At 41.6% G+C, this 19648-nt stretch overlaps 1 protein-coding gene across 7 annotated transcripts in view; it reads right to left on the bottom strand.

Moving 5' to 3' along the window:
* Positions 1–360: 360 nt before the first annotated feature.
* Positions 361–19648, bottom strand: part of CTBP1 (C-terminal binding protein 1) — a 189332-nt gene continuing 170044 nt past the window's right edge. For 6 of the 7 annotated variants that reach the window (XM_054293189.1, XM_054293196.1, XM_054293195.1 and 3 more), the window contains 5 exons: positions 16294–16508; positions 12342–12472; positions 10067–10194; positions 6724–6841; positions 361–563 (listed from right to left, as the gene is read on the bottom strand). In XM_054293189.1, coding sequence (XP_054149164.1) covers positions 377–563; positions 6724–6841; positions 10067–10194; positions 12342–12472; positions 16294–16508 — 779 coding nt within the window. In that variant the 3' untranslated portion in view covers positions 361–376. The remainder of the gene's footprint in view (positions 564–6723; positions 6842–10066; positions 10195–12341; positions 12473–16293; positions 16509–19648) is intronic. The other variant, XM_054293190.1, reaches the window with a different exon arrangement.

The following is a 19648-nucleotide window of genomic DNA, read 5'->3' as shown; positions in this document are numbered from 1 at the left end:
GCTGAATGCCTCCCTTATGTTTTTCCTTGTCGACAGCTAAGCAAACAAACCCTTTTTAATGTTCTAGAAACTGTACACAGACAAGTACATTCATGATATAATTAACTACTAACTTCTCTTGCTTAACAAAGAACCCATAGGACACAGAAACAGTGAATCAGTCCACTGGACAGGGACAAACTACAATTTATACGGAGGAAAAAAATGTTTCCGAATCTTCTTTTCGTCTCCCACCTTTTCCTTTCACGCTGTATATTGGACCAGTTTCTAAAGCGATAATCGTCTCCTCCTGTAAGTTCGTGGTTTTGCCTCGAATCCAAATCCCGGGTTTTGCTTTGAGTCGGGCTGTTTTCCGCGCAGGGAATGCTGCTCTGGGCTACAATTGGTCGCTGGGGTGCTCTCTATCAGCCTCTGGTTTGACAGTTTGGCCGGGGGAGGGAGCGTGGGGCGGGTGGGCCACGGCGGGGAGCCCGTGCGACAGAGACATGGGGTTGGGGACGATTCCTTCCACGGCCGCGGGGATGCCCGTGGAGGCCACGCTGACCACGCCCGGGGGATACCTGCTGGGAGGAGAACGGCAGAGCAGCGTTAAACCAGAGGGCTGAGCAGGGAGAGGCATCTGTGCCTGTACCAGCTGTGGGCAGAGAGACACATCTGTGCCTGTACCAGCTGTGGGCAGAGAGACACATCTGTGCCTGTACCAGCTGTGGGTTTCTCTGGCTCTGCACTGAAGGCATTGAGACAGCAGCTCATGTTCGCACTCAGGTGTTTATTATTTCCTATCAGTAAAACAGTCTCACTGCTGGGAGTTCTGCAGCCTTTCATTAGAAGGCACAAAATGGCCAACAATCTCTTGGTACAAGGGCTTTTAACACTAAGCTATCCAATGAAGAACTGACACCTGGATTATTTTCCCTTTTAACCCAATAACTGATCCCACAGACCTCACAATGCAGACTGGTCTGCCCAATTACAAAATGCCACCCAAACCCATGGAGAAGGAGGAAGAAGCAGCATGAAGAAGAAACCCAGGATGACACCCTGTGCCCTCCATCTTGCTTCCATCCACAACACACTAAAAATCCCAAAACCTCAATTTCTGACCCAGTGACACACCCACACTGCTCTCTATAACCTATTTCACACTTTTGTGGATTCCAGTCTATCTTGAAGTCTGGGAAACTTTCTCCATGGATGAGGATCAGTCAGTGCTGCCCTGGGGTCAGGGCACCCCAGAGCAGACACAGAAATATTCCCTGTGTGCCCTGGGTTTGCACACCCACCCTGCCTCCTTCCAGAGCTACAGAGATGCTTCTTTTGCTTTCAGACCAGCTAGAGACACAGAGGGTTCAGCTCCAGGCAAGATGCCACAGGCAGATGCTGCTACATAAAGCAAGGGATGCTGCATTTCAACCAAATGAGACATGAAAGTTTGCCAGATTGTTTCTTCAGATTGAAGAGCAGGAGTAACAGCACAGCAAAGGAAACCACCTTCAAGTTTTGCTCCTCTCAAAGCATAACTTCAACAAGAAGTAATTCCAGCTAGGTCTGTGCAATATGTTCTCTACAACTTTTCCTTTTCGTCCTCTTTCATTCTCATGTAGGAATGTAAAATTTTCATTGCTGTGGTTTGGAAAAGTATTTGTTTACACTATTTTTGCAGTCTTAGCTTCCTGACAGCTCCCCCAAAATGCCAAGACACCCACACACTAATAAGATGACAAACTATTGCACCTGAGTAACTTTTTCAGCAGCAAACTTGCCGCTGCACTTGGCTGAATGAGAACCAGTGCCAGTTACACAAGGACAAGTGCTTTAGGCAGACTACAAGAAAGGGAAATGCAAACACAAAATTTATGGATGGTTTTAAAGATTTCTTCCTCTACCTGGACAAACACTGAGGCTTAAATATTTTGTACATTCAACAAAAGAATCACCCTCTGATTCAGCTTGATTTAATGATGGTTCTGATGTTATCAGGCTAAAAAAATCTTGCAAATCTACTGTTCCAATCACAAACTTCAGATGTAACTGATGAACACTGGTGCTTCACAGTGCTGTATAAAAACAGCTAAACATGGATTTAATAAAAACATATAGGTTTTTAAAGTCAAGTACCTCAAAACCTATTTGCAAGTTATGTCACACTGGCCACTTAGCAGAGACCCTTTGCCTCCCCTGCTCATCATAAAGTTGCCCACTCATCCCTCATGTCCCTCATTCTCTCCTGCTGTCCTCTGCCCACCCAAACATTCTGGTGAGAGCATTATCCATGTGAAATCCTGAACACAAAAACCACCACTCACTGCAGCTTTTGCTGCCCAAGGATTTACCCAGGACTACCTGGGACAAAAGGCACTTGTCGAGCTTTTTTCAAGTACATTATTCTGCTGTTGATCTTCTCCTCATCACAGCTCAGTGCAGCTGGGAATTTCACCCCTTTTCTGCATCTTCTCCATGGTACCATGTGCTTGTGCTGCTCATCCCAAATTCCCTCAAACTGGCAGAAAATTAGTGCAGAACTTAGGCAAGACTCAGGAGAAAAAAGCTGGATCAAGCACTCTGAGTTGGTTTCTTGCTCCCACCACGGAAACATCACGGGAAGCACTTTTGGATTGGAAACACAGAGCCAGAGGGGCTCAGCAGGGACACAGGGACAGCAGGGACAGCACACACTGCCCTGGCCATCCTGGCAAAGCCTCCACACACCCAGCACTGCATCTGGGATGGGTAACGAGGCTGTGGCTGATCACACCTCCTGCAGGCCTGGTAACTGCTCCCAACTGTACACATATTTATTTACAGGGCTTCCCATGCTAATTCCCTCTCCACAGAGGTTCCTTGGAATTCATTTGCACTTGCTAATGGAATTAGTTGCTTGTTTCAGTAACTCCATTTGAATCTTATTAATCAAATTTGCTTCAATGCCTATGAAAACTGTCAGACAGTATTGTTTTACCTAAATTTAATTTTGAAACAGCTTTTCTGTTATTCTAGGTGCTGTGCAAGACACACAACACGACACAAATTTCCATTTAAAAGTCCAAGACTGCAGCTGTTCTCAACACAATCTCTACTCTCTAACAACACATTCCCTCAGAATCAACACACCAGAGCTGGAAAAAAGTCAAGGAGAGAGCAACCTCTGCAACTGTGTTTTCCTCAGGAAGAAAAGCCAGAGCCTCCCCTTGTGAAAATGGACAGTGCTAGATCAGGAGCGCTAAGAGTTACCCTATGAGCACATTAAACATTTCAAACTGCACATCTGTAATTCTACTGACTCCAAATATCCTTGCTGATTATAAGGACATTCCCATGGACACCAAGTCATAATCACCAGGATCCTACCTGCCAGCACCTCACCTCAGGTTTCACCACAGGTTTCCTACAGACTTTTAGTGACATCCAGAGGCCCTGCAATTGTTGTTTTTTTGTCCTAAAGCCACACAGTGGCAGCAGCCCATACACAGATACCATCCTGTTCCACAGAAACTGCCCTGAACTTGACTACTCCTAACCCTGCTTTGCAATCCTCTTTCTGTAATTTTTGTCCCTTTTTAACCATCAGTGTTGCTCAAATCCTATCTCTGAAAGGGCACATAAACTCCAGCCTCTTTCCATGAGCACATGTATTCTATTTAACTTCCCCTTTTCCTGCTATTTATTGCTTTTCCAGTCTTTCCATTTTTTCTATTCTCAACCAGCAAATACATCCTCTCCAGCACTTCATGAAGTTCCCCTCTATGTTCCTCCTCTGGCAGCAGTAAGTTGAAATATTTTCCAGGTAAAATATCCACTGAACTAAATTTTTGTGAAAACAGAAGTGAGCAATCAGTTATACCTCTTAATTAATTCATACTCTTCCATCCCCTTCCCCTCTGTAGTCTTAATTTAGGAGGAAAAACACACTAGCCCTCTTAATTACAACAGATAAGCAACTTTAATTTCTACTTTACTCTCATCTATCTTTTAAATGGCAGAAGCACCTTGCATTCAGTATATCAAGCTCTGTTAAAGTAACTGAGTCTGTCCTAGAAGAGTTGCAATTTTTAAGTGCACTCTGTTATCATGCACTGAATCTGAAAATCACCAGAGAAGCACCCCAACATGAATTAACTCCTGAATTACCAACACTCAGCCATGCCCATCCAAGTACCTCTTCAGTACTGAGGTATTCACAGAATCATGGAATGGTTTGGATGGAAGAGACCTTAAAGATCAACTTGTTCCAACTCCCTGCCATGCTCAGAGCCATTTCCAGCCTTATCCTCCAGCTGCTAGGAGGCAGGAAGATGTGTGGAAATGTCTATAAATGGTACAACCACTGTTCCTGGCTGCTGAATTTCTCTGTGCCTGTGACAGGAAGTGGCAGGGAGTTATTTCACAGCTTGGTAACAAATACACAGTGATAACACAAGATCAGGGTATGCTGTGCCTGACCACTACAAACAATTCCTTCTCAGGAGTATTGCTGATCTTTACTCATGGGATAGGTCCTGTTTGCATGACCTTTAGTGTTGATAGGGTGTCTTGCATTTCAGACAGTAAATGGTTTTTGTTTTCCCCAGAATATGATGACATTCAGATGATCTAGATTACAATGTGCTGACTAATGCTCAATGTTCTTAGCTTGTGATAATATCTGTAATTTGAGATTTCTGTCCTACATCAAAATACAAGTGAATTATATATCCAAAATAAAACAGCCAAAAGAGATATCTGCATTTTTTAACATATCAATTATTATCCCAGGTCTTATCTTCTAATGCAATTACATGAGTATGATACAGCTATTAGCACATCTGAAACATTGTACTGTCTGTGAAAGACTCCAGAACTCACTTAGCTCAACATCATCTTGGATTGCAAAGAAAAGATGGAAAAACGTGGTTTGAACCATCAGTTTAAATGCTGTACTTAATCCAGGTAGGAATTAAGCATCAGCAAACACTGCTATTGAAACCAATTCCTTCATAAAACCTGGGCTTCAAGTGATGCATATTTTACACTTCACACAGTAGTAACTGCCTTTACCCACATTCTAACAGTATTCTATTGCCCTTCCAAAAAGCTTTTAACATTTATTGTATAACTATTAACTCCTGCCTCAAAATTCCTAAAACTACTTTTATTTTACATTTGAAAATAATGAAATCAGAATTTTACAATAAATTTTCTTTATCAAAAAAATGGACTGAAACAATGTCTCAAAAGGCCACTCAGTTCTGTGTTTACCCTGCTTAAATTGAATACATATGGTCTTTACCTTGTAAATCATTAACTCCCCCAAACATTCCTAAGTTAAAATTAATTTCTGGCTGCAAAGCCTGCTGCTGCTGGGCTTGTGACCCCCAAAATGAGAACAAAAAGCTGCATTTTATTTGGGCATGGACCCCTGTTCTTAACTGCCATGACAGGGTTGGGGTTATTACCTCCTGTCCAGCAACACCTGCCTTTAAGCCCCAATTCCATTCAGCCATGTCCACACTACCCCAAACTGCAGTCCCTGAAACCAGATGCTGCGTGGAGGAGAACATGCGTGCTTGAGCTTCTCATTTAAGCAAATAAAACCACCCTTCTTGGATATTCAGGGCTATGGGCACACTGCCAGAAATAAACATCAAGTGCTGTGATCACCAAATCCAAATTATTCCCTTTCCCTTGGTGCACTTATGGCTCCTGATGTGGCAGAGGGGGTGACGCTCATCCCTGCCACCCCTCCATCCCTTTCTGATGAGATTGTTCCAAGTCACTGGGACAGGATAACAAGATCAGGAATCTCCCCTCTACTGAAAGTATGGGGAGTCCTCCTAAACAACAACAAAGGTAAAGCGGATGCCTGAGGAAGGACAGTGGAAGGATGAGGATTAGGATAGTGAGCTATGACAAAACAGTGGCAGGGCTGCACTGCCCCTTTCCTCAAGGCACTGAGGGAATCTGGCATTTGGAGCTTTCTGCCACCTTCATCCTACTCGTGTGTAAATATCGTGCTGGAAAACACAAAAACTGCAGGTGTTTTTCATAAATAAAAACTGTCTGAAGCTGGCTACTGGGAAGAATCTGCTGCTAGAATAGCTGCTAGGGGTAAAGGGACAGAGAATGACTCTGGAGCAAACAAAATAACTAAGGTATGTGCATATTAGATGTAAAAAATTGCCCCTTTCTATTAATTATTAAGACCTGCTTTCACAGTTGACTGAGAATACATAGATCAAGTCTCTAAAATGCTTCTGCTTAAAAATTAAACATATAATTTAGAAAAAGCTATTTTAAACATATTTTCATAATCACCACAGGCCGTTGCACTGTTTTCAATACTGAGTTAGTTGTTCTCTCTTGTGTCTGGAGGCCACAAAACAATGCAAGTTTATTACTGAAAGTCTTTCTGTAACCTACAGCTGCATCATTACCTTCAGCAAAAAACCAAAACACTTCCACTGCAACACTGGAGAAGACCAGAATTGTTTTACTTGAATATACAAATATTGCTCACATCCTAACCTAACAGAAAAAAGACTGTAAGAGCATTTATAGCCAGACACAGCATGACTGGTATCAACTAGCAAAACAGGATTATTTTCCTGAACACAACGATTACAAAACCAATATAGCTGGTGTGTAATGCAAAAGCACTTCTATCATTAACAGGAAACTCTTTCATCTATTCTTGAATACCTACACTGAATTATGGAGGTATTTCCTCTGTCTCTTCAGCACACTTACCTGTATGCAGCACCATTAAGCTCTGGATGAACAACTCCAGGGTCCATACTGGCCCAATGTGTAGCTGCAGTCAAGTGATCTTTGTTAACACAGTTTTTCAGACTGTCTGGAATACGGCCTAAGATGAAGCAAGGAAGAGGAAATAAAAATGTATTAAAATTGTGTGCCTCATACTCTTAGTATGTCTGTGTTAAAAAATATTTACAAATATTTGTGTATTTAAAGCAATACATAAAATGACACTAAGAGCTTGTTTCTGATCCTTGCTGTAGCCTTTTGCCTGGGACTTAGGCAATAATGGCTGAAATGCTCTGCTTAATTTTGATTTTCCTGTCTCTCTTTATCTCTTGTATGCAGGGTCTCAGGAGAACCAAAATAAGTAAGAGTTATCTTTCCAAGAAGCTGTAATTAGGATATAGAGCATAGCTACCAATCAGATTCAGTAATCTAGCCCCCTGCTTTCTGTCCTTAACATCACTTTCCTCCTTTTCCTTCCACCTGTAACAGCAACTAAAAACACTTTATGAAAAATACAGAATTCTGAATGGAATTGTGCCATAAACTTGAATATGACCAACACTTATTCCCTGTCCTCCTGAACTTTCCCATCTTTATCTAAATTGCTCTTCACTTTTATTTACTGCAATGCATTAATCCTCAGCCATGCCTTTCATTCCTACATAAAATGAAAATACACCAGAATTTCCTTTCTTCACTTCATTAAACTCTTCCTTAACCTCTGAAGTACAACTGAAGTTTTAAGACTGGAAAATCTGTCAACCTGAATCCTCAATTCAGCACTGGACAAGCCTGTGACTGTCATCTGCAGAATTATCTTCAGCCCTGCTACAAATGACATGAGCAGTTCCAACACAGATTTTCTCCACAGCAACAGGAAAGTTTCCACCCATTTTAAATGGAGAGAGATCAATTGGAGCATGCATTTTTTCTGACATCTGTTTTAATGTGTCTTCACTGAAGTTCAATCTTACAGTGCATTTGCACAGAGGGGCAGAAAGAGGTAATTTTGAGTTCACCCCTGCCACTGCTGGCAATGGGACTCCAGAAACCCTTTCAAAAACTGACCATGCTCCATCATTAAAGAACTCAGCCCTTTGTCTCCAGCTTCCTACAGGAAATCTGATTAAAGACTTCACTATCTCTGCCTGCTATTCCAATCCATCAGCCTGGCCACAATGGGGCTGTAAAAAAGCCTTTTCACAGAACTGGTTCTTGTGCAATGGATACCATCAAATGGGGTTACTCCATGCCTTCAGCTGATGTCCCTGAACCTGTCACGTCTCCTGTGCACAGCCTGAAAGGGCTTTTAGCTCAGGACTGAACAAGGTGAGGTTCACGCTCCATTACAGGTGAAGCACCTAGAAATCATCTTCAAAATGTAGCTGAAATATGCATCCATCTAAACTTCTGCCAGAACTGTCCACAAATTTAAACACCATCTTTCTTCTTCTGATGTTTATTCTTCTCAATCCTGTCTTCCTCTTTGCCCACCTCGTTCTTCATTTTGCTAACTTCTGTAGGCGTGTTCTACTAGTCTCTCCTCAAAACCCAGTAAGTATTTTTTAATTTATTTTAAACTTCTAATTATCTTTTCACTTGCCATGCTTGCCTATCTCTTACATCCATTCCAGTGGTCCTCCTTATTTCATACTTGGAATGCTTCAGAGTTTAAAAATATATTTCAAGGTATTTAATCTCTGCTGATTATTTCTGTTTTACACATCACAACATCATTGACTTTCAAGCAACAGCAGAAACACTTAACATTTTTATTGTCAGATGGTAGTCATAGCCTTCATTCCTACACTTCACACCTTTTTCCAATTATTCTCCCTCTCTACACCCTCTCTTCTTTGTGCTCCCCTATGGTTTTCATATATCCAGCTTTATCCCACATTTCCTGTATCTTTCCTACATTTGTTTCACTGCAATTCAATGTCATTCTCACCTCCTTAATGCTGGTCTCAGTTTGATCTTACTAAAAACCATATGCAAACACTGAAGTGCTGACAGCTTCGATACAAATCAATGATCCAGATCGCTGGGAGCACCATCACACTTGAAGAACTGTGTCTGCCTTTCTAGGCACATATGCTTGGGCTACTGCACAAATTTAACATAAAACTGGCTCTGGATAGCTGGCTCTTCTCTATTTTCAGACAACAGACTATTAATGCTGGTTTGCACATCAATCACAGGTATTGGATGCTGGCTTGTGCAATCTCTCCCAGAGCTGTCTGGGAGCAGGCAACAGTTACTGAACACCCTGACAAACAAACAAATGTACCACTGCAGTTCTGGAGCACAGCCACCAGCACCAATTCCAGGAAAAGGATGGTCAGGCTCTTCAGGTCACCTCTACAACAGAGTGAAATCGCCCAGTAAAGGACAATTCAGCTCAGGAGTTTAAGCGGTGTCTTTAATTAGCATCCAGAAGAGAATCTTCTTTCTGCACAGGCTGTAAATGAAACTAAATTGCCTGGCCTCTCCAGGCACAAGGCAGAGGGAAGGCTACTGCCAGTGCTTTTTGTGTAACAGAGCAGTGTGCTGGCACTGAACTGCTCTCAAGGTGACACAGACGGCCCTGCATGTCTGCAGAGCATTCGGCCGCTATCGCCAAGGGGGACGCAGCAAAGTCCAACTAAAGGGAAAACATTAGTGCTTAATGAATCATTTTCCAGTATGAAAATCCTTCCTTTTATTTTGGGCTACAAGGGATTCAAACCCATGCCAAATGGCTCAGTCCTCTCATTTTATTTATTAGCAGTGCATGTTTGAGACGTAGCTGTTTTCTCTTATGTGAGCAGTTTACAATTACATGGCAGTTATATAACAAAGACACTCTGCCCTTTAAAATGCCAGACTTCTTTAGCAAGGCTTTAAAGAGGGGAACATCTAAAACAGAATAACCTCCCAACAAAATACTGAAAACTTTACACAGAGAACTGCTCATGACAAGTATGAAGGAGTGCCTAGGAAAGCTAAGGAAGATACCGGCAATACCAGGAAGACTTGCAAATCCATCAATGGGTAACAGTTATATGCAACAAAGAAAAAAGCAGATGATTTTCCACATATAAATACATTTCCTATACATGAAAAAAGGACTTATTCTGCAATGCCTGCCTTCCCTTTGTAATTGCAAAGAACCTCCAAAATTACTTGTTCCAATTCTGAGAATAGACATAGTGAGCACCTGCTGATTTCTGTGTTCCAAATATTAGAAACAAAACCCTAGGCACCTTTCAAGACTGAAGAAATAGGTTTCTTACCCAGAACTACACAGTGAGGGAGCTAATGCCAAGAGCAGTGTGAGCAGTACCTGTGATCGCCCTTCGGATCTCCCGCGCCGCTTCCTCCCGCATCTCAATGGAGGCTTGCTCACTGTACCAGGCTGCATGTGGGGTACAGATCAGGTTTGGTGCATCCTTCAAGGGGCCCTGACTAAAGCTAAATGAAAATTTAAAACAACATCAAATGACAAAAAAATATTGGGGGGCAAGGGGAAAAGCAAGGTGGGCAATCCTGATGGATTTGTACATACACAGATTAATTTCTACAACACAAAATAATTGCATTTCTATTCCTTATTGAGTTTGTTTATAGTTCTGTTAATTTAATGTATTATTTAGGGTATAAATAAGCAACAATCACTTTTTACAGACTCCAAGGGAGGAACTTAAGTATAGCAGCAACATTAGCTTCTGTCCAATGCACTTACTGTAACTACAGTCACTGCCACTCCAGTTCTGGGGCAGAAATGCATAAAGGAAAACCCAAATTAATTTAGGATGCCATTCCATTTGTCTAGGTCATCACAATTTTATTTTTATTGCATTAACTAACAAAGCTCTTCTCTTTCTGTCAGTATGACATCTAATCATTTAAAGAAAAAAATCTTACAATTATTTCCAAATCAGAGGTGTGTCCATCAGCAGCCTCAATGCTTTTTGGATAATTCAAGTTTTTTTTTTTTTTTTAAATTTTTAGCTTTTTTCCCATTTCTTTCTTTTTTCTTTTTCCCATTTCCCGTTTTTTCTTTCCCATTCCTTTATAGAAACTCCACAGAAAGAAGGAAATTAAGGAAATTTATAGATTGTTTTTTAGGGAAAGCAATGAATCTGTGTAAAAGTGTTATCACAGATACAAAGCAGAGAAACTGAAAATAATGGAAACTTGCTCCTCCTACTCATTTCCAGTTTTAATAATCTTGCAGTCAACTGTAACAGGAGAGCAAATATTTTAAGAGTGTGCTTTCAGGGTTGGTCATAATTCATAAAAGGATAGATTTCATCTGTAGTTCAATAAACATCAAAATATCTGGCAAAACTCTTGAATAAAGAGTGCATGCTGCAATCAGACAGACATGCAGCACTGCAGCCAAAGGAAACTGGCTGTAACCCTGCAGCTGGATCTCTGCACATGGCATCTCCATGCAGGAAATGGGGTTCCTGGGGGGGCACTGGGCTGCTTGTGCACATCCCAGATAGCAACTGGGAAGAATGTATGGAGCTGCAAGTCCCCTGAGCTGCTACACTCTGGCTTTGCACAGCACCACTGCATTGCAATGACTACCTTGAGGAGTAAACGAATCCAGGGTATGTATACAGAAATTTAAGTTTTTGTGATGTGGCATCATGCCTCAGCAGATATAAAATCTGTGACAAAAAGGATATTATTCTATTTTTTCAATGATTTTATTTCCCCCTCAAGCTGGAATGAGAGATACTGTCCTCTCTCCAGTCTTTGCAACCTGCCCTGAATCTGTTCTTCTTCAAAAACTTATGTGGATTGCTGAAGTTCAAAATAACAATTTTCCCTGCCCAGCCTGAAAAAGGCTTGTCACATGCAAGGACTAAGCCACAGCAGTCTGTTCTCAAGCCTCAAGGACATAAGAAACGGGCTCATTTTGATGAGGAGTGCTGATATCTCAATGCCAATGCCACTGAGGGGCGTGGTGCATTTCTGCCTGAAACACTGGACTTAGTCATTCAGAAACTCAGGCTTGTGCTACCAGCCCTGCTGCTGACAGCAGAGTGACTACTCCCCTTACAAAGGGTGAAACAAAATAAAACCTGCACTCTGACAGCCTTCCTGAACCTTTTTTTGCAACCTCTCACACACTTATGGCTTTCCTGCAGAGGCAATCTGGACAAATGTATTTTCCTTCAGAAAGGTGTCATAAAGCACTTCTCACACCACATCTCAACTCTTTGCCTTTGAAAGAGCCTGTTCAGGCATCAGCTGCCTCCAGAGCTGCATCAGTGGCAAAGGTGCACTCTCCTCAAAGCCATGGCCAGGATTTGAACTCAGGTTCCTGTTATTTCTACTAAATAAACCCACTGGCTTTGTTTTAGTTTTCTTTTTAAGGAATTAAATCTTGGATGTCACTTTTTTTACTTCTAACCACACACACAAACTCTATCTACATTTGCATTAGTCCAGTGCTGCACAGATTCATGTTGCTTTGCTAAGGAATATTTAGCTACCAAATAAAACAGAAAACTCAATTTACTTGTTGCTGTTGATTGCATCATGCACTAAGACTTAAAAATAAGAAAGTGAACAAAATAAAAAGAAAAGAAAAGGAAAAGCACCTGAATGGTTCTGACTCATGTACATCTAAGGCTGCCCCTCGTATCCTTCCTTCCTTCAGGGCCTGTGCAAGTGCTTTTTCGTCTACTAACCCACCTCGAGCTGTGTTGACCAGGAAAGCCCCTTGTCTCATCTAGGGAAAGTTAAAAACAAGAATGATGAAATAAAAATAAATGAAATAAAATCGTTGTGGCATTATTTTTTTACTCAAAAGAAGCATCCATTACAACAAAGGCTTTTCAGCTGGTTTAAACTGTAACAGTTGTCTTCCCTTTCCATTGGAAAGTACCACCAAATGTGATGCTTCTAACATAAAATGCTATTTCACAGCACTTAATAACCTTTTGTTTCTTGTAAGTAGTGTCTTTTAATAGAAGCCTTGTTTCAGATATTGTGCAGTAACATGATCAAAAGGTACAACTGTGCATATGAAAGTGACAGATCATTTTATGCCTTTTTATTTCACTGTGAAATTGCATGAGACAGAAACTACAGCACATTCTTAAACAAATTCATATTTTGTGGCTTTCAACTTTCACACAAATAAAAGCCTACATGAATTTTTCAGAAAAATCAATGCTTTTGGATTTTCAAACACTTTTCCCTTTAGCTGCCAAAACACAGTAGATGTATGCATTATTTATTTTTGTTACTTCAGCTTCCTCCTCCCCTGTGAGACTTCTCAAATAAAGGTCTAAAGAATCCTTCTATTATTCAATTAAAAGGCATGAAAATGAATTTGGTTGAGAACGCCGTGTGCCCAGGAGAGAAGCTGTGCTGTGCATTGTGCAGATTAGCATTGCAGATGACACCACCATCAGTATGGGGAGAACTACAACAATTTACACCATAATACATCCACAACTTGAAAACAAAGTGGCAGTTTAAATAAGAGAAATGGTACTGAAATAAACATAAATTACAACATCCTGCTTCCAGCCACCCTGGTATTTCATCTTTGACAGATGTCTCAACACCTCTGTGCATGAAGGAACGCACACGAAGGGCAGGAACCATGGAGAAGATGAATAATGGAAATCTCATTTTGTACCAACTCCCTCTCAACACAAAAATATGCAAACCCCAACATTCTGACACCAACTCAGCTTCATGAAACCTACACATCAAACTAAACCTTAGGTAAATGGATCCTTACACTCAAATATTGATTCAAAATGCCAATTTCACCAACAACAAGGAGGTTTGAATAAGTCAGTTTTGGTTGGGTTTTTTTAATGAGGTCATACAGAATATTAATATGCACATGCTTGCAGTGTTTTATAAAGAAAGAACTCACCATATTTTACTGGCCAGCTCTCAGGTTTAATGTGGCCCTGCCCCTCTCCACCTGCAGGCTCCTGGGCCTACAGGAGATCCATCCACACAGCAAAACCCAACTCCAGTTACAGGGGCAGAACTAAAGGATGCTTCTCCCAGCTTTGTGTGATTAATTTGGGAATGAGAACAGCACAAAAACTGGGGCAGGATCTTAAGCTGCTCTGGTAACAGGAGATTCCTTATGGGAACCATCAGTGCCCCTCCAGTTCCCGGGTCAGCTGTGGGAACTGCACAAAAGCAGCACAGGTGCACCCTCACAGCTGTGCAGACACACCACAAAGGTTTGTGGGAGCTCATACACCCTTCCCATTCCTGGGCAAACTGCTAACTGCAGTTGTAAGTACAGCTTGGTGTATTTACAGGCCCTCTGAAGGACATGAACATCTTACTTAAAGTGAACCCTGCTAAAATCTTCTGTCCAATCTGTCCAACAACCTTGCTTGAGTTTTCATTTTAGGGCTATTTACAAAACTCCAGAACCAGCACTAAGACACTTTCAAATCAAACAGAACATGACTGCATAAATGCATTCTAGAGGGAATGAATTGTGTGACTCATGATAAACTGTCAGGGTGGATGCAGCTGGAGATGATCCCTAACAATGGGTGGAAGCTTGAAAGAGCTTCACAGCTGGAACTGCTGACGTCTGGTAAATTCACCTGCACTGAACCTGCAGAGCTGCTTTATAAAAGCGCTGTGTTTAAACTGCAGTTTTTTCTCCAATCTGTGTAACTAAAGATGACCTCAGTCTCTCAAGAGCACAAGTTCATTGAAACACTTCTCTGAGCTGCTCTGGGACTCCAAGGACAAGCAGGATGGCTTTACAGAATAATGATAAATTCACTAGAAAAGTTACTTAAGAGAACACAGACACCAAGTTTTCAAAGACACTTGAAGTGTATGTCAGTTCAGACTCCACAAAGTTCAGGGTGAGACTTCAGTGAAATGAGATGCACCACACTTCTCTGTACTCTGTTTAAAAGCTGGTTATGACATGAGCATGCAGTATTGGACAAGAAGGGTATGCAATGCTCTCTAGAAATTCCAGGCCAACTCCAGCATCTGTCAGCCTAAATCAGAATATGCTCTACACAAATAGTGCAGTCAGAGGGTTACAATTTCATGGGTTTCACATCCACTTTACTATCCAGACTGCCTCACCCAAACTCCTACCCAAAGCAAGAACTATCATCTAGCACTTTAATTAATCCTTGCTTTGATCATGAAGGATAACAAATAGGAAGATAAATGCTTACTTAAGATACTTTCCAGTGCAGAGTTTATTACAGGCATTTCATTTCAGATGGCATTACTCAGTTTTAACATGTTTTCCTTTGTTTGTTTCTCTGATTAATGCGCTGTGCCTTCTCCAAAGCTCAATACATTTCTCTGCCTCCACTCAAAAACTTCCTGTGGTGAGTTGGCCAAAAGTTCACAACTGCTGTGGAATAAAGTGACCAATGCTCAGTGGTCCCATGGAATTCAGTGTGATGCTTTCTGGTTTGATGTCTGCTTGAAAAGACATCTCACTATGTAATAACCACCGAATGTACCCAGCCATACAACAGAAGACAATATTCAAGGCAGGGTGACAGAGCTCTGGTTTCTTTGGTTTCATTTTAAGCTTCTCAATTTTTTAGAGTTTTAAATTCCAAATCCTGATTTTATGTTGTGATGGATTTGCAAAATCCCTAAACTCTCAAATGAAGAAGTGTGTTGTACTGTCAGTTTTGTGCCATGATCCTAACGACTGTGGAACATGCTCAGTAAGTTCTGAAGTTCTAAAGTTCAAGAATAGTGGGTACAAACTATTTCTCAGAAGACAAGCAATGATTTTACTGCAAAGGAGTGCTACTGTCATTGTTGCCAACATATAAACCCACTATATATAAAGAACAGCCAAATCAATATTCCATCTTAGGGTTTCTTTACATTGACTCCATTCTTATGTCTCAGAGTTCTACTTCTGGCTGTTACCTACACTAAAGCTGGAGTCAAACATTTTCATTAAATGTCTGGCTTCTATTATGAAATTTTTCAACAATGGAGCAGTTACTGCACCCAGATTTTGAAATTATTTTATTACTTTGTGTATTACCTATAACTTTATGGAGAAGTTGGTACTAATTCCAAGAAACATTATTTTTCCCAATAATGCAATGCTGTAAATGAGCTCCATCCAGGAAGTGCTCTGTGAGCATCAGGACTGAGCACAGGGGGGAGCCATTTAGTCATAATCCTTAAATTGCATCAAAGGAACTCAAACTGAGGGACAACGGTGAAAGGCAGATTTGCCACCCGAAAATACACATGTAAAGGAAGGAGCTACTACAAGACACAGAAAAAGTGCTTTTACATCAATGCCACTTCATTAAATCTCAGTGATATTAAGAAGAGCAAATTATTTCCACAAATGCAATGTTACTGAGCCAAAAAGACAGTAAAAGCAACAATACATAAACAACCAGCTAGTTCCTAATCAATTATAGGCCTGTTTGATCTCAGAGCAGCAGAAGAGAAATATTTGTATCAGATGAGAATCTACCTGCTTACAGCAATAAACGCTATACAGAGCTGGCAAGCAGCACAGATGGAGGCACCCACAGAGAGGGTTACCTGCTTTATGGTGAAGTCGTTGATGAGATGGTGGTTGTGCTCGTTCAGGTTGCAGTGCAGGGTGACACAGTCACTGTGGAACAGCAGGTCCTGCAGAGTGCTCACGCGCTGCAGCCCCAGCGCCCGCTCCATGCCGTCCGACAGGTACGGGTCATAGAAAATCACACTGAAGCCAAAGGCCTTGGCACGGAGAGCCACCGCCTGCCCCACACGCCCTGCAACAGACAGACACCGTGAGAGCAGCTGGGAGGCAGCTGGTGGTGTGAGGGGGCCTCTCCTGCCCAGTGGGATCCTTGTATCCAACCATGACACTTTGTGCAGCAAGGGCAGAAAAGGGAGGTGTCTCCCCATCCCACTCAGGTCATGACTGGGATCAGCAATGGCACATCTGGGCTGCTTGACACTGCCTTGGAACAAAGAAAAGGGAAGTGTCTCCCCATCCCACTCAGGTCATCACTGGGATCAGCAATGGCACATCTGGGCTGTCTGACACTGCCTTGGAACAAAGAAAAGGGAGGTGTCGCCCCATGCCACTCAGGTCATCACTGGCATCAGAAATGGCACATCTGGGCTGCTTGACACTGCCTTGGAACAAAGAAAAGGGAGGTGTCTCCCCATGCCACTCAGATCATCACTGGCATCAGAAATGGCACATCTGGGCTGTCTGACACTGCCTTGGAACAAAGAAAAGGGAAGTGTCTCCCCATGCCACGCAGATCATCACTGGCATCAGAAATGGCACATCTGGGCTGTCTGACACTGCCTCGGAACAAAGCAGGAGCTTTGCACCTTTTGTCACCAGATGTGTGGAATGCCAGAAGATGTCACGTAATCTGCAATAATCTGCAATGCAAGGCTTGCCTGCTGGGCCTGGTTATGGCAAAACACCACTGCCTGTGAGCACATCCTGCCAAGGGCTTATCCTTACCCCTGTCAAACCAGCTGGCTTTAATAAAAAGCCATAAAATTAATCCTCAAAAATGGGTGCAATAACAGATAATTCGTTTAACCTGAAGCACAACCATTCTCAATACATGGAATCTCCTTTCTGGTATTTTTTTTCATTTTGAGGAACATCCTTTCAGCATTAAAATGCCTACAAGAATCCTGTCATCTAAGGCTTTAAAATAAATTCTATTCAGCTACCTGAATAATAAATAAATAAAGTTGGTCATATGGCATCTAGCTAAGAGGACTGCAGTCCCACTGGGAATTGACACTGAACTTTGCTTTTTTGTTCCACTTCCCTTACTGTCAGATTTCAGAGCTGCATGGGCAGGACTCCACGCCACAGTACCAGGAGGTGTGTACTTCCCTTTGACACACTACCAGTAAAACAGAGAGGGAAAAACCCTCTGAGCACATCTAATGAGTTACAGGCATTTTGAAGAGTGAGAACTAACACACTTTCCAAGTTAGAAGTTTACAGACCAGATATTCACATTGGAGCACTGCAAATGTTGGATAAAGATGTTTCAAAAGCATCACTTGATGCACCATAATAACAATGCCTAATTTGAAAAACAAACCCAAAAAAAGTCAACAAATTTTCCTTTGTAATGTCTAAGTTTGTTCAAAAAAGCATCAAATCAACCCAGGGAAATCCCATCTCTTTCCAATTGTGCTTGAAGGGATTTCCCTCTGCTTTTCAGTTTCTCTTTGAATAAACTTCAGAAGCCACAGGAAGAAAGGTTTTTGCTGATCACTTAATGTGAACACGGCAATTCTGCAGTGCTTAGTGACAGATGTGCTTGGAATATTAAACAGTATATCAATGTGACAGGGGCTGTCTGCTTTTCTTTGGGGACACCAGGTTAGAATCCTCCTCAAAATCTTTCATTTCAACACTTGCATGCATGTTATTTGTTTGCTTTCCAGGCTGTTTTTATAAATTTGAATTAGAAAATTTTCAACACAAACACTGTATTGTTTCCAAATTTTGGCATGTTCACAGCTCAAGGAATCAGTCACACAACTGTAAATATTTTTCTTTTTTTTTTTTTTTAACAAAGCATATAACTGTTACTCCAGCTCCATTCATTTTCACATGCAACATTCTGACATCTGTTCTTTTTTTTTTACACTCTTTACAACACTAATACCTGAGGGGATTCACAACAGCAAAATCTCTTACAACAGCCTCTCCAGTTAAAGCTACACTTCATTCACCCCACCCAGGCTAATAAACCAAAGCCTTCTTCAATGGGCACAGAAGTTTCCTTCAGAAACACCAGGGAATCACATCTGTATTTTTAAGCAGAATTATCCTATTACAAATATTTTATGGGATAAGACTCTTCTGCAACTGACAATTCATATTTAGTCTTAGTCATTAAACAACTACACAATTGGACATAAGGAATTTGCCAATTTCTTTTTAAATTGCAGTCTGACATAAAGAACAATCACAAAACTACGACTTTCTTTTTTTCTTTCCTGAAAACCCTCTATTGTACAAGACTCTCCTGGGCATGAGGGGTGGTTCAAAACCTACCTCAACACACTGAGGACAATACAGCACACAAAGCATCCCACCTTTGGGACAACTCTATGGTAGGAGCATATCAAATTGTTATGAATATTCATGGCTGCTTCCAGGGAGAGCAAAATCTTAAGCTTAAAACCTCAATTGATTAGTTGGCAGTGTGAGAAAAATGCAGAAAATGAAAGTTGCATACAATTGCAAAAAAAGCAGAAAGCAACAAAAGTGTATTTTCAAGGAAATCAAAGTTCTAGCAAGGTCCATTCATCATTTCAGAAGATCTCCTGTTACAGCCTCATCCATTCGACTCCCCCACAAGTCTCCCAACTCCCCTCGACCCAAATGCCCCAATTTACAGGTGTGACTGACCTGAGTGTGACAGTGCAGCAGCTGCAGGTCAAGGACCCTGCTCAGCCCCTGGCCAGTGCACACTCAGCCTCTGCTGGTATTGCAGAGTTTTATAAAGTGACCCTGGTACCATGAAATGATGATGATAACCTGCCTGAAGACTTGCATGGAAAGAAAAAGTGCTTTCACTTAGCAGCTGTTCCCTGCCTGTGCAACAGCAGTGGAGAATGTGGGTAATGTTTCCTCCTGTTGGAGAACTCTGAAATGTGGAGAGGGCTGTCCTGCTACACTTCCTGCTGAGCACATTAAGAGAGCCAGGAGGACGGCTAAGAGTAGATCATTTACTGCAGAGTAATACCACCCAACTCTTAAGCCTTATTTACTTATAACACAGGTTAGTAGTTTGGCCAAGCATCTAGGCAGGGCAGTGGGACTGCTGAGAGAATAGAGCAGGTGAGGAAAGACAAACTGAGTGATGACATTCACTGTGATGTGGAGACAAATTTATTTAAAAGAATTTCACCT

Source organism: Melozone crissalis, unplaced genomic scaffold (assembly GCF_028551555.1).
Source record: "Melozone crissalis strain CALT ecotype California unplaced genomic scaffold, PUWL_Pcris_2 ptg000132l_1, whole genome shotgun sequence".
Taxonomy (NCBI): domain Eukaryota; kingdom Metazoa; phylum Chordata; class Aves; order Passeriformes; family Passerellidae; genus Melozone; species Melozone crissalis.
Note: the sequence above shows the minus strand (reverse complement) of the source record. Positions and strands in the feature narration are given on the sequence as shown.